This window comes from Pseudochaenichthys georgianus, chromosome 24 (genome assembly GCF_902827115.2).
Source record: "Pseudochaenichthys georgianus chromosome 24, fPseGeo1.2, whole genome shotgun sequence".
Classification (NCBI taxonomy): Eukaryota; Metazoa; Chordata; class Actinopteri; order Perciformes; family Channichthyidae; genus Pseudochaenichthys; species Pseudochaenichthys georgianus.
In genome coordinates, this window is record NC_047526.1 from 23,750,732 (window position 1) to 23,766,590 (window position 15,859).

At 41.7% G+C, this 15,859-nt stretch overlaps 1 protein-coding gene across 4 annotated transcripts in view; it reads right to left on the reverse strand.

The window, feature by feature from the left end:
• utrn (utrophin) overlaps positions 1 to 15,859 on the reverse strand; it is a 195,949-nt gene that overhangs the window by 170,480 nt on the left and 9,610 nt on the right. For 3 of the 4 annotated variants that reach the window (XM_034076052.1, XM_034076053.2, XM_034076051.2), the window contains 5 exons: positions 5,540 to 5,601; positions 4,059 to 4,151; positions 2,520 to 2,597; positions 890 to 982; positions 313 to 485 (listed from right to left, as the gene is read on the reverse strand). In XM_034076052.1, the coding sequence (XP_033931943.1) occupies positions 313 to 485; positions 890 to 982; positions 2,520 to 2,597; positions 4,059 to 4,151; positions 5,540 to 5,601 (499 nt within the window). Of the gene's footprint in view, positions 1 to 312; positions 486 to 889; positions 983 to 2,519; positions 2,598 to 4,058; positions 4,152 to 5,539; positions 5,602 to 7,546; positions 7,565 to 15,859 lie in introns of those variants that run through there. The other variant, XM_071201962.1, reaches the window with a different exon arrangement.

Below are 15,859 nucleotides of genomic sequence, written 5' to 3' on the forward strand. Positions count from 1 at the left end.
CACACACACACACACACACACACACACACACACACACACACACACACACACACACACACACACACACACACACACACACACACACACACACACACACACACACACACACACACACACACACACACACACACACACACACACACACCAACATGAGTATGGAAAATGTAGTCTCCCAAAAATGTGCATGAATCAAGTCATACAATTCAGACTAAATGTGCCATTAAGTGGATGTGAAGAGATAATCTTATAAGTGGTTTCTTGAGATCATTGCAGTAACAGTGTTTGTTACCATGACGTTACATCTCTCCTCACCTGAAGTGATGCAGGATGCCGTTGAGAGCCAGGCCGTCAGCCCAGCTGGTGGTGAAGTTCAGCACATTGACTTCTGGGTAAGAGCGTGTGCACTGGCGTACCCAGCTCAGTAAGATCTTCTCACTGTTGGTCTGCTGCAGGTTGGACATGATATCCTTCATGATGTCTTTCACCTGCACGAACATGGAAAAACACTCATTTATATGGGTGAATAAACAAGATTAAAAATGCATCATGCCAAATGCAATTGGCACAGATTTTGATCATGTGTAAGAAATTAGATGAGAATATCACAGTTTAACACCAACACGTTACATGGTAATATGAAGTAATGGCAGGTTTGTAACTAACTCAATGCAATTTATACTGTATACAATGACAGGTGAAATGAATGTAAACTAAACTCTAAATAATAAAACAACTAACATTGAAAGAACTGGCAGTGATAAACCTTTTAAATTAAACCTAGGAAAAACGTACACAAAGCAGTTGATGACATGCAGGTTTACAAGCATGCACACACATGTGCACATCACTACTGATTTTTCATCATCTGTATTTGTATGCGTTTGCTCACCTGCCAGTGGAGAATAATACTCCAGATGAGGCCCAGAGTCAGCTTGTGGTTTCCATCCACAATATCTGTCCCTCCTATGTTTACCAGATCAACCTGAAAGTGACAGACGATGAGAGAAAAACATATGTATGTGAATATGAATAATACAAGTATTGTTAAAGCTGTGTATTAGTTAAAAAGTTTAAATGATTCCTGTGTTGAGCAGATAAGTTGAAAAACCGGCTCAGATGCCAACAATAAAAAAACTGCCAACATTATAAAACTGTAATCATAAAATCTTTTTTTTCAAAATTAGGCAGCACTTAGGAATCGTTTTTATTAAAATACAAAGTAAAAATCTAAGTTTCTTGCAGTGGAGTATAAATGATTCCTGCTAATGTTAATGAGTGTCCACATTGTTACAGCTGAAAGATTCTCAACCATGCCTTTTTCCCCCACAGTGGATTATACCACACTAATTACACCCTTCAATGCTACTAATAAAGCGTGTCTGCAGTCTTGTCCGACATTAGTCATATGAGGTGAGGCTAAGTGCGAACTGATTACATGTAAATATTTTGGAGAGGATCAAGGCACTGAGTGGAACAGGAGGTCAAGTGTCTGGTCAGACTCAAAGTGACCTCTATGTGCACGACAGAGCTGACCCCTGAACTGTTCTGTTCCCAATTAGCCTCATCGCGCCAAACTATACTCTTTTTGTCTGTCTCTCTATCCTTCTTTCTCTCTGTAGCTCTGTCTATCACACAGAAGTTCAAAGAGTTCATCAGCCCTCTGCATCTGTGTGCATGTTTCCATCCCCACCTTCTAAACTAGGACATATTTCCAGTTGAACCCACACTTTCCAAAAACGTTGAAAAATCACACTCCACCGGTCATTAGATGCCAGAGAGGAAATAAATAGTGCAATGACACTCTTTGTGTAGTAGCTCTACAGATACAGCTGTAGATTCACGTTACAGTATATGTGCATAGTAAAGTCATGTTTTCCAAAGCTAGGACATGAATAAGAAGCCAATTTCAATTATACATGTGGTTTCTATACTCTTATTTTCAAACACTATTTTCTCCAGGCAGCAGACTTTAAAAGGCTTGTGGAAACTCTGGCCTTCAGTGCCAGCTGGGGTTGAGAGAAACCAGCAGGGGTTGCATACAAACTCCAGCTTTGCCAACTTCCAGTGAGCATGCCCTGCAATTTAGCTCACACTGCTTGGGTCAAGGCATTAAGAAACCAACCATTGTACACATGAGGAGGGCTGAGGGAGTGATGGAGGGAGACGGACAAAGAAATGTACTGAACTCAATATAGACACATTCAGAGAACATGCAGTCTTGTATAGTTGCAGAGAGTGTTACTGGGTTTGAATAACGCAGGAGCACACTTGGCTAGAAATGGACAAACCTCGGGTAGTGTGAGACAATGTCAAATGTAGCATAGCAACATGTGTGTGGGTTTTACTTCAACATAACACAATAGCAGCTAAGGTTACAGTTCATTGTGGTTCCCTCTTTCTGACGGTGCTGTGCTGTAACATGCAGCTCAAATGAAACCCTGCAACCTCTTCCACCTTAATGAAACACGGATGTACATGGTTTGGCTGAAAGCACATGCTAAACAACAGCTGATACTCACATTATTTTGATTCAGGACTTGAAGTACTTTGTTCACGTTGTTGAGAGCGTGCACTCTGGTGGAGCCTCTCTCTTTGGTCTGAGGAACAGGGAACACAAATCAGGTGACGACATGTTCAGTCTTTATTAGCCAATCATTATGCTGCAGAAAACTTTGGTAGTTCAAAAAATCTTCAGAGACACATGGGAGTAGTTTTAGTTAATTGAGTCTATGAAACATTTATTTACAATCGTCCAGACTGATGCAGTAAATGTGGATGTGAGGCATTGCTGCTCAGAGAAAAGGAATGCCATCACTCAGCAGTGAGTTTCTCTCCATACATTCATCACACTCGTTACCCTATCAGCAGTGTCCACAGGCCAACTTATGGAAAGAATGGCAGGATGGATCGCTGCCAACTGAAAATCCTTTTTAAGTCTTCACATACCTCAACCACCCATTAGCACCCCATTATAGAATTAGTATTCGGGTATCAGCGTGCGTGCGTGCGTGCGTGTGTGCGTGAGTGCGTGCGTACGTGTTCTGTGTGTATGGATGCTGGTGCTAGAAAGCAGATATGTTGTTGAAGGGCTAACAGCGAAGTGACTGATAAAAAAAAATAAGGAACACCAAAAAACAGAAGGGTGTCTTTATAAGATCATGGTTGTTCAGTGAAGACATGTATACTTTAGGATGTAATATGAATAAGTGATGTAATTGTTTTTCTCCTTTTCTGTACAAGCGTTTTTGTTATTATGTTAAATTCTCCTTCTAATCAGTTGTTAAAGCTGGGGTATGTAAGTTTGAGAAACCGGCTCGAGATCGCTAGAATTTGAAAATACACAACCGGAGACAATCTGCCACTTCCTTACAGAGCCCCTCTTCCAACACACACGAACGCGCACATGACCAATGAGGGCATGATGGAAGGCTGACAGGCAGGTAGGCCATCCAATCCGTTTAGCCGGCCCAGTTGGTACATTGGTTGTACTTTTTAGTATTACGGCTTCTACAGATGACGTTTTTTTATGGATTTTTTGTCAAAGCACTTAAGATATTCATTGCTATCGGGATGTTAAGAGCATTCCATGGAATATAACAAAAAGTGTATCTCGAGCCCGTTTCTGAAACTTACCTACCCCACCTTTAACTGTGAGCTTAATGCTAATAACTCAAATTAATCTTTGTTGAGCAACATCTTTTTGGAGGAATATCTGAATTGTCTTGATAAGATCAAATACATTTGGAAAATCCAGCAAACTTGACACTTCTATAATTGATGAAGTGTGAGATGTAATGTGTTCGCAAAAACATCTGTTCCTAATTTAGCCATTTTATTCAAGCATCAAGCTAAATAAATAAATCTCCTGAGGTCCCCTCTGGCTTTAATGTTAACATTAGATGCAACTTTCGAGTTTATGTTTGAGTTTTTATTCCACAGCTCAAGTTGAACCAGTAGTGAAGCAAAAATGATGAGTGTTAAATTAACTAATTCCTTTTTTGCTGTGTTATTGTTTGACACAAAGGTCTGATAATCTTGATACACACACACAAACTCACCAGTACAGAGTCAGTGAGACTCTCCAGGAGGTCGAGCAGCTTCCTCCCATCCTTCAGATCGGAGAACATGTCTTTGATGGGCGTCTTCCCCGTCTGATGACAAGACATAATATGAATAACCAGAATACAGCAAAGACACCAAGAATGAGAGCTGCAGCTCAGAAATATTCATCAAGATATTGTTACATTAAACAAAACATAAACAATCCAAACACGTACACAACTACAATTGTAGTTCAGTTAGAATTGTATCTGATAAGTAAAAAACTCTTAAGACTTAAATTGCTTGATCGCTTAAAAGTCCTCTATTATACTGTTTTTCATCAATATATTATAGGTCTCAGATTACATTACATTACATTGCATTTAGCTGACGCTTTTATCCAAAGCGACTTACAATAAGTACATTCGACCAGGAAGACACAACCTTGAAGAAAACAGAATCATATAAGTACATCAGGTTTCACAGCCAAGCATTTCAAGTGCTACTCAACAGGCTATAGATAAACCAGTCCTGTATTAGTATATAAGTGCTCTGTTAGCAGTTCTTTGTTAGTAATTCTATCGGTCGAGGTGGAGTCGAAAGAGATGAGTTTTCAGTCTGCGCCGGAAGGTGTGTAAGCTTTCTGTCGTCCTGATGTCAATGGGGAGCTCATTCCACCATTTAGGAGCCAGATATATACAAAACATGTCTCTGAAGTGTTTGGCTCCAAATACAAAACAGATCATTGTAGCATCCCATAATCCCCTCTGTTTCAGCCCTGTTTCAAAAGTGCTGATTCTCTGTCTGTTACTTCAGATGAAAATAAGGAGCCACTCCCCACGCCCCTCTGAGAGACATTTGGTTACAAAGAACACAATGGTGCTCTAGGAGGAGATTCAGGTGATAAGGGGGGGGGGGGGGGGGGTTACCTTGGTTGGTGATTGGCTAATGGTTACACAAGCCAAAAAGACGTTATGACATCATAAAGTGGCCAAAATCTGATCAGCTCATTTTCAGACATTGGATCAGGACAAAAAGTGAGAGAACCTTTTTTTCCTGAAACTTATGTACAGTTACATGTTTATGTATAAAAGACATGAAAAGTGGATTTTGCACAATAGGTCCCCTTTAAAAATACTATTTACTAGAATCTACTGTAAATAAAAAAGAGCAACAACACAATGCAAATCATAAACATGAAACATGATGCAGGTATCTACCTGAAGCTATATTTTCAGTGCCACATACAAAAGACATAGAGATCCTTTGGCAGAACTTAACAACTGCTGTGAGTGCCATGAACATTCAGCACTTGGAAACCATTGAAAGCAGAACAAAGAAGACGGAGTGAAACTAAGAGCATAACAGAGGTCCAAAGATTATGTTGGCGGGACTGATGAGTGCAAATATTTAAACAAAACAAAATCAACCTAGAATATTTAACACAAAAAAACAGGAGCACACATGTAAAGCCATCATCACTCTGAAGGAACGTTACCTTTGACAACTGTGCATTTATCCATTTGGTGAATGTTTTCTTCTGTACTGCGTCGTGCTCATCTGCAAAACATAAAGAAGAACGGTTGTTACAAAGAGGAACAGAAGCATAACAAAATGTAACATTATCAGTATATACGGTTAGTCTTATATTGACAGCACAGAACATTGCGATCACTCAAAGTCCATTTCAGGAAACCACTGGCCAAATGTATTCTCAAAATAGCATGCTGGTTAATTGTAGCCGGAGGCATCAAGGCTTAAAAGCATCATGATCAATGTGGATGAAACATCACAAAATGACAGCGAGAAAATGCAGGCAAGAGGGGTATTTGGATAATGTGTACAAAATGTCAAAAGGCGTGCTGCGTCGGTAAAGCTAACACGCCACGTTATCATAGAACAGCGCATTGTGCACCTGTGCACACGCCTTTGCCCGTTTATAATGTTCCCCTGGTCTCTGAATCCAAATTGTACAAATATTTCACATTCTCTTCCCGCTTGACTCCCTCCCTGCTCCTTCTTTATTCTCTCCAGCGTGGCTCTCTTATAAAGCTTCATTGTGTTTCAGGCAGAGGGTCAGCTGCTTTGATGTGCCTGGGCGATGGCTGGCTACTGTAATGGATCAGAGGAGCTCATTCAAAGCCTTCAACTTGTCTTGAGAAATGATGTTTCTACTTTATCCCACATGTAAAAGACTATGGAGAACAGTTATTTTCAATTCAAATGTCTATGGTTATATCTTTACAATTATTGTTTTATTGTGACGTAACAGGGAAAACTAAACATATTCATATGAATCTTTTACCATCATAAGGAAGATTACATTTGGGGACACAAACTGTAAGTAGAAATAATTGTATATAAAAACATAAGCCTCTGCAGACAGACAGTGATGAATCAAAAAGTGGAAAATCTGTTTCCATGTTATAAGATTATCAAAATGAATCAATAGCATCTTTGAATGGCGGCAGTTTAGGAAACTTGTAAAGCAGGTAAAAGCTTCTAGGGGTTGATGTTTCAATTGTTTTTAACATCCCATAATTCAGTAAATGTTATCCATGTGTTACTTTTTACTCTACAGACAAAAAAGCTGAAATGAAATCAGTACCCATACTCATCTTATTGAGCTGACTGGTAAACAATATACATTTAAAACTTAAATATTTACCATTCATTTAACTAGTGACTGCTTGGTACAGGTGAGTCACCATAGATACATTTTAGTGTTGAGATGGTGGTAGTTTTGAGTTGTAAATACAGCCTTATGCTACAAAGTAAAGTGAGTTTCTTGCAACAAGAAAGATTTATACAGATTTAGAATTTGGAGAAAGGGAACACTTGTGTCCAACATGTTCTTCCACTTCTCTGAGTTTAGGTATTCAAATAAGTACTGGGGTAGAAAAAAAAACTAACATGTGTCATTATTCTTTGTGTTTGACAATTAATTGACAATATCGAAATATTAATTATTAAAATAAGCACTCAAATGAAGGACGCGTTTAAATTCCATGGAAAGAATGACTCTTGTACATTGACATTGTAATCGACAATCACATGAAGTGTTGGATCGTCAAACCAAAATCATTACAGAGACAAAATGTCATCCCTTAACAAAGTTCAGCAGCGGTATGAAGTTTAGCAGCCAAATACAAGACAACAACTTCTTTAATGGAATTTCACAGAAATGTACGCCTGAGGGAACGTTAGTAATCCGTCAAAGACCTGCTCCTCAGATACAGATCAGCACTTTAGTCTGCCATGTTCTGTTCATGTTTCTTTCTTTCTCATGAGCCCACCCTGAACTGTAACCTCCTAAATAATCAGTTCATTAAGTTGTCAGTCTTTTCTCAAAACTGTACACCCGAGGGATCGGGTCAAATAATTAATTAAATTTGCATCCGCTTCTAGTACCGTGACAGAAGTCCAAGACTGTAATAAAGGGGTAGAGAAGTGGTGAAAATTAATGTGTGTGTGAATGTAAAACTGCCACTGTCATTCAACTAACCTCTGTCTAAAGCACCATGAACTGATCAAAAGGTCAAAGGTTACGATCACCAGGCCCAACAGTCGTCTGCCTTTTTGTTTGGGGTGTGTGGAGTGTGTGTGTGTGTGTGTGTGTGTGTGTGTGTGTGTGTGTGTGTGTGTGTGTGTGTGTGTGTGTGTGTGTGTGTGTGTGTGTGTGTGTGTGTGTGTGTGTGTGTGTGTGTGTGTGTGTGTGTGTGTGTGTGCACAGCCGCTGGCTTGGTGAGAAGGGGCAGAAAAACAAAAATGTTCTGCAGAGCGGCCAGACGTGGGGGTGAGAGAGGTGAGAGGGTGAGATGAAACCTGTTGGAAGAGAGAATACCTTTTGGAACTATGAAGGGTGTACGTATAGATAGTAGGACTGCAATTCAACATTATTTGTTTCATTAACGGTTCATTCATTCCTGGATTAAACATTTGGTATAAAGAATGTCAGAAAATATATGTGAGGTCTAAAAATGTCTATTTTAGTCTAAATCTCAAAGATATCAGATTAACATGATATACAAATATAGGCAGGAAATCTCCACATGAGGCCGAAACTGCATTTTCTGCACTTTTTGGATGAAAAATTAATAGTTGGAGATAATTTTGCTGTTGATCGACTTGTCAATTAGTGAACTAAATGTGTCAGCTCTTATAGAGAGTGGTGTGTGCTATAAAGATTGTAAAGGCCCTTTCTGCCCCTGTCACACTGTCCCGAGGTTGACACCCGATGGACACACGAATATGGAATTGTGAATTTCGCACGAAGATGGCCCCGAACCACACACGAAGGCAACATTTATATTACATTTAAGTATGCACCGATGATAACACAAAGATGACACGACTTGACAAGATGACTTGACGAGTGCCTTACGAAGTTGCCGCTCACGAAGTTGCTGCCGGAGCCTGAGAAACTCCACCGGCGGTCATACGATGGCTTAAGATGCCCTCACGAATGGCCCGATGTTGCTACGATCACAGCCGAATTTGAACATTTCCTTTATCGTGTGTCCATCGGGTGTCAATTTCGGGACAGTGTGACAGGGGCTTTAAGGGAAATGTGTAATCTGGGGCAATACAAATAAACGTTAGGCTATCCATCAATAGGCATACTGACAAATCTATTTGTGCCATTCACAGAAGGAATTAGAAAAACATATTTTTGAAGTCATCTTAATGCTCCAGCAATGCCATAAAGACCAGACAATACGTTTACTACGAGGAACACATTTTTTGGAGGGTTATTTCTGGGGAAAGAGACAAGTGAAAGGGACAAAGGCAGGGGATGCTTCCTAAACTGGTCCTCTTTCCTGCGCTATTGCTTTTAAAGTGCTTTGAACGTAACACTGTAAAAGGCCCTCCTGAGAGTATGTTGACCTATTTTTCCACACAAATCTCAAGCAGCAACAATAACACCCGAAGGTTTCTTTCTCAAGAGGCGAAAAAGACAAAGAGGCGAGGGCCTAAAGGAGGTGATGAAAGAAGAAGATGATGGAGAAAAGGATACAGGGGACAAAGATGGAGTCTTTGGAAAAATAAGACGACAGCATGATTGACAGAGGGTAGGTGACATAACAGGAGGCCCAGTAACTGATGGAGATCAATCACAGAGAGAAACGTACAGGTGGAATGGTTCAACATGTCCTGACAGACAAAGAGAGAGGAAGAACGAAGACAGGCAGACCAGAAGCAGGACAGGTACAGTACAGGCATGCTTTCAACACTATATCCATTTTCCTTTTACAAAAGGCTCCATGTGGAGGCCTCCTGTCTTTACAGCATTATCAGCACCCTGAGGAGGAGAGGGTCCCTGAGGAGGAGAGGGTCCCTGTGGGCTCAGGTCTCCTGAGCTCTGCACCTTACCACCTTGGCAGTACAATACACCCGATTCATACACACTGCTGCTCCTCAATCTGTCTGCTGCTCCTACTCACCACAGCACAGGAATGTCTTACTGCAGGAGTGATCAAAGCAGCGACAGGAGAGTGTGTGTTTGTGCAAGTTTGTGTGTGTGAGAGTCGAAGAGACAAAACATACCCTTTACCAAAGGGAGTCTGTATACACCATTAATACACCATTACATGTTACGACCACTCGTGTCTCTTAGCTTACAGATATTTACATCTGTAGTGTACACAGAAGTACTTCAGCGAGGGATGTTAGACATGCCACTTACACGGTGACATTTATATGATAGGGGGACCAACATATGCTCCTACAGTGGGCAAACTGTGAAATCAGCTGTGGTCCTGAATGTATGTCTGTCCGCCTGGCAAGTAGTTGTTATTCACAGAGACCTGACCTGAAGCACTTTAAACTTCAAGACGATGGGGTAACAGGGCTTAACACAAACAAAATGTATTTCGTGTGCAGAACCTGTAAGTTAAAGGTGGGGTATGTAATTTTGGAGGAACTAGCTCGAGAGCGCTAGAATTTGAAAGTACGCAGCCGAAAAAATCTGCCTCTTCCTTCAGACTTCCTTACAGAGCCCTTCCTCCAACACACACGAATGCACACATGACCAATGAGGGCACGAGATAAGTGTGTGCACCATGAATGTAGAGGTGTGCACAGATGGAAGGCTGACAGGCAGGTCGGCCATCCAGTTATTTTAGCCGGGACGGCTAAAATGATTGGTCGTGCTTTTTACAGTACTACGGCTTCCAGAGATGAAAGTTTTTTTATGGATTTTTTGTCAAAGCACTTAAGATATTCATTGCTATCAGGATGTTAAGAGCATTCCATGGAATATAACAAAAAGTGTATCTTGAGCCGGTTTCTCAAACTTACCTACCCCACCTTTAATTACATTACATTGCATTTAGCTGACGCTTTTATCCAAAGCGACTTACAATAAGTACATTCGACCAGGAAGACACAACCTTGAGGAAAACAGAATCATATAAGAACATCAGGATTCAAAGAGCCAATCGTTTCAAGTGCTGCTCAACTGGCTAAGCCAGTCCTTTATTAGTATATAAGTGCTCTGTTAGCAGTTCTTTGTTAGTCATTCTATCGCTCGAAGTGGAGTCGAAAGAGATGAGTTTTCAGTCTGCGCCGGAAGGTGTGTAAGCTTTCTGCGGTCCTGATTTCAATGGGGAGCTCATTCCACCATTTTGGAGCCAGGATAGCAAACCCACGTGTTTTTGCTGATGGGAACTTGGGTCCCCCTCGCAGCGAGGGTGCAGCGAGTCGTTTGGTTGATGCAGAGCGTAGTGCACGTGCTGGGGTGTACGGTTTAACCATGTCCTGGATGTAGGAAGGGCCAGATCCATTCGCAGCATGGTACGCAAGTACCAGTGTCTTGAAGTGGATTCTAGCAGTTACCGGAAGCCAGTGGAGGGAGCGGAGGAGCGGCGTGGTGTGGGAACATTTTGGAAGGTTGAAGACCAGACGAGCCGCTGCATTCTGGATGAGCTGCAGAGGTCGGATGGCACATGCAGGTAGACCAGCCAGGAGGGAGTTGCAGTAGTCTAGGCGTGAGGTGACGAGAGCCTGGACCAGAACCTGCGTCGATTTCTGGGTCAGCTGTGGGCGTATCTTCCTGATGTTGAAAAGCGTGTATCTGCAGCAACGGGTTGTAGCAGCGATGTTTGCAGTAAACGACAGGTTGTTATCTAGGATAACACCCAGATTCCTTGCAGTCTGAGTCGGGGAAACAACAGAGGGGCCGATGTTGATAGTCAGGTCAAGAGTGGGACAACCTTTTCCCGGAAGGAAAAGCACTTCAGTTTTGTCAAGGTTGAGCTTGAGATGATGAGCGGACATCCACTGAGAGATGTCAGCTAAACAAGCAGAGATGCGTGCGACGACCTGGGTCTCTGAGCGGGGAAAGGACAGAATTAATTGTGTGTCGTCAGCGTAGCAGTGGTATGAAAAACCATGCGGGCTAATGACAGATCCGAGCGAGTTTGTGTACAGGGAGAAGAGGAGAGGACCAAGAACAGAGCCCTGAGGGACCCCTGTAGTTAATTGACAAGGGTCGGACTCAGACCCTCTCCAAGTAACCCTGTAGGTGCGGTCTTTGAGGTATGAGGTGAGGAGGGAAAGTGCAGAGCCTGAAACTCCAAGTTCTTGGAGAGTGCGAAGGAGGATCTGATGATTCACCGTGTCGAATGCAGCAGACAGGTCCAACAGGATGAGGACAGAGGAGAGGGAGGCTGCTTTAGCAGTGTGCAGTTCCTCAGTGACAGCAATGAGAGCAGTTTCTGTGGAATGACCTGCCTTGAAACCAGACTGGTGCGGATCCAGAAGGTTGTTCTTTAAGGTCTAAGAGGATGTGCAAGGACCAAGAAACACCCACGACTAGAGTCATTCGTAATCTTCAAACTACATTAGATGAGTTCCATCCATCCATCCATCTTCTCCCGCTTATCGGTGGTCGGGTCGCGGGGGTAGCAGTTCCAGCAGAGAGCCCCAAACTTTCCTTTCCCTGGCGACATCAACCAGCTCTGACTGGGGGATCCCAAGGCGCTCCCAGGCCAGCGAAGAGATATGATCCCTCCACCTGGTCCTAGGTCTACCCCTTGGTCTCTTCCCAGCTGGACGTGCCTGAGTTATTTATTAGATGCGTTATTTTACAAAATCACAACCCTTCTGATGAACCGTCATTTCAAAGAGAGGCTGGTCATTTGGCTTTCTTGTGTCAAGGTATGCAAAAAAGAAAGGTATATACACACAAACGGTTTCCTACAACTATGTAAAGCAAGTCTTGATCTAGTACCTTTAGGATTCTTTGTCTGCTGTGTGCAGCTCAAGATGACACAATAGAACATTCCTGGCTGTTCCATTTATCATTGATTCCACTACTGCTGCTTAGTGAAGCCTGCCAATATATATTCTTGCCCCAGTATTTGTTAGAACCAAAAAGACGTAACACTAGAGGTATTGAACAAAGCAAATAGTTTATATAAATAAACTCCCTTCCGGTCATGTTAATTATTACTGAGGAAATACTATTGAAAGGTTATCAGGACTGGCAACAATCTAGTAAAGCTTTGACTGTAAACCAGTCTTTATGGGTATCTTTGTCATATTATAAAGATAACTATCCGTACAGTAAGTTCAAGTGAACAAACTGTCTACTGTGAAACAAGAAAGTGACAGGATCATTTGTTTGCAGAGCACATAGTCAACCAATCAATCCATAACTGAACCAAACACACTAAATTAGAGTTAGCACTGTGATGCAGAGTGTTTCTCTTCCTCAACAGCCAAACAGGAAGTACTGCTTACATCAGTAATAGTAATCCCACTGGTGTCATTGATCTGTACACACATGCACACACTCACCACGTGAGTATTGTGCAAGTTTCCCTTCATAACAAAAATATGAATTCTCTCCAGTTTGCTGCACTTTCTGTTAACACTTAAGACTTTGTTAAAAAAGATTAAACCTTCTTCAAAACCATAAAAGAAAGTTTATTTTTTCTATAATATGACCATGATCTATCCAACTGCACTTAAACCCTTGACCCAGTGTTGACCAACATTAAATAAACAAGACTGAAAAATGAGCTGCAAGCAAACCTCTGAACATGATGTAACCTGGCAAGATAAAAGTCACAGACACACATGTTCCTCTAGCAGCCAGCTGGGAACACACAGCAGATGCATAAAGTACACACACTCCAGTCTATTAGTGTAGCCCTCTCTCTCACAGGTGGAGAGCCTGTGACCACACAGCAGGGAGAAGGGGGGACACGGTGGGAGGCACTGAGGTGAAAATCAAACAAACCATCAGGGTTTCCACGGCAGCATCACACAGTAAACATGAGGGCTCAGAGCTTAGACAAATAGAGATATTTACTAAGTTAAGCCGCATCACTGAGCAGCAATTACCTTCAGCCAAGTTATATTTAACAGCTAACTCTTCTAGATTTTCCCAATCATTGTTTCGCCCAAGCTTTAAAACTGCATGCTTGGCCAGTGAATGGATAACCGAATTGCCAGGTCTGACGATTAGTGAGTGAAAGTTTACGTGCCAGAAAAACCTCCGGGTCTAAGTACTCGCGGTACTCAAAGTCACTGCAACAAAAATAAACTTTTTCATGCACATAGATCATTGGTAGTGAAAAATTAAAGAAGGCGTATTATTTCTTGGCTATGAAACAGCGTTTAAGCAGAGATTGCACTCATAAAAAGGTTTCCCCGGGTGAACTTCACCTTGATGGGAGTTTGGAAGGAAGATCAGCTGTTGGCTGTCTTGTCTTTCAGCACCACCCACAGCCTATTGGAGGACACTAATTCACACACACTGTACAACAATCACACTGTTTGGCCTTCAAGCCAACCAACCATTGTCCATCACTCAACTTAAAATCCCTCCTTAAATGTACACACAAACAAGTGCACGTAAGACTCAATCTCTTTACAGTTTGATGGCAGAGATGTGTTTTATTTTGACTGTGAAGGTTGACAGGAATGCATAGTATTCCTATAATTTCCCCATGCATTCCTCCCCCCTCCCTTCAGCGGTCACTTGTCTAAGCTTGTCCCAGCCAGCACAGCGTTGTTGACACTCTTTGTAATGAAAACACTTTGAACGTCCAGAAAGATTAGCCCATATCCCCATTTAGCAGCCTGAAAAACACCTCTGTGGCGCATGCATTGGTGTAATTACGGGTTAGAAAGGATAGGTGAGGAGGTGAGGGGTAATGGAATGTATTGAAGTTAGAGCAGGGTGAGGAGCAGTAAGCTAACCACAGGTATAACAAGTGGCTTGTAAAATGAATAATGGATGCTTAGGGGAAGATTCAACTTTAGAGTTTCACAAAAGCATGTTTAACATTAAGTCGAAACTTCTGAAAACGATACTCCATAAAAAATGTTTTGGGTTTCATAACATGATCTAATTGGTTCAAAGCTTGCACCATTCTTTATAATATTGAGAAAAAAATGGTTGAATCTAAATATGATTTGTCCCCATGTCTCCAGACTGAGTCCACCACACTTAACTGCCCCACCTGTAGCCACCAAGCCATGTGTCATACATACACCTGTCAAAAGTTCCTACCTCTGAGTTGTAGCCCATACTCTGCCATATTTTAACATAAGCCACAACAATCCAGAACCAGGAAGCAGCAAAAGCAACAAACAAAAAAGTAGATAGTCCAAGAGTATCAGCACAAAACAGAGTTTGACATTCCTCCTCTGCCTCTGTTGCTCCTTGACCAGCGAGGGAGGAATAGATCAGAGGAATGCTGCAGCAAAGAGAGAGGGGAGGGAAAGAGGTACCCTGCCAATAGAAGGAAAACAGATTGGGGGCAGAGCAGAACAGGACAGGGCAGGCCTAGTGTGGGGAGTCATAATGCATCGTGGGATAGGGGGATGAACACAGGTAAACACACTGTTCGTTACCATTCCTGCGTGCTATAGGGCAGAGTGCATCATGTGCCGTGACACGATGGCAAAAAGAGACAAAGAAGATTTCACCCAGAGATCACGCACAAACGCAGACACAACACAAGACTGTTGTGGGTGTGATGTGAGGAGGGGGAGAGGCTTTAACTTTCTGATCTGCATTTTCTGGAAATCTACCAGACTCCAAGTTTGGGAAACAACGGCCACCAGCCAACATCAGATCCAATCCCACATGAATCAGGATTACCCTTACATGGAGATGTTTCACCTTGTGCGCTGTTGCAGCAACACAAAACACAGAATGTGAGCTCAGACATGGGCTCACAAAACACTGCAGGGATTTGAAAAGCTGTCACAGTTAGAGAAACAAACCCAACAATGGAGAGATTCACCAACAAAAGTTGCCTTAGGTGAACAGTTCAATTATATGGAAAAGAGCCTTTTTGAAAAAATAGATATAAATAGAAAAGGATAAAGGATGGGATCAATTGATTGAAAAACTATCCAGTGTGAGAAAATGGGACCATAGTCTTATGACCAAAACAATAACCTGTATTTAACTTTGTGCATCTTAAGAGGAACCAATGTTTTAGTAAATATATCTAGAAATGAGAAACATCAAAAACATAACCCAATAGCTGTGGTCGACAAGCTGGATGCAGGTTATGTTGTTAAAAAGATCACCATATGAAACTACAAATATATGAAGATTGAGTGGTGAATACACACAATATAATAATTGTTTGTATAGCAACAAGAAGAATACAAATAATAAAACTGTCACTGAAGTTGCTAAATAAAAGTGCTGTCATATAAAAAATAAAAATCAGTGACAATCATCTGCTTCTATGTTCAGATTAGTTTCGGAGTTACCGTAGTAACCCAGAGCCATATTGGGACATTGGGTCAGACCTTTCGACTTCTGGAAAAAGAGAAATTAGCTCAT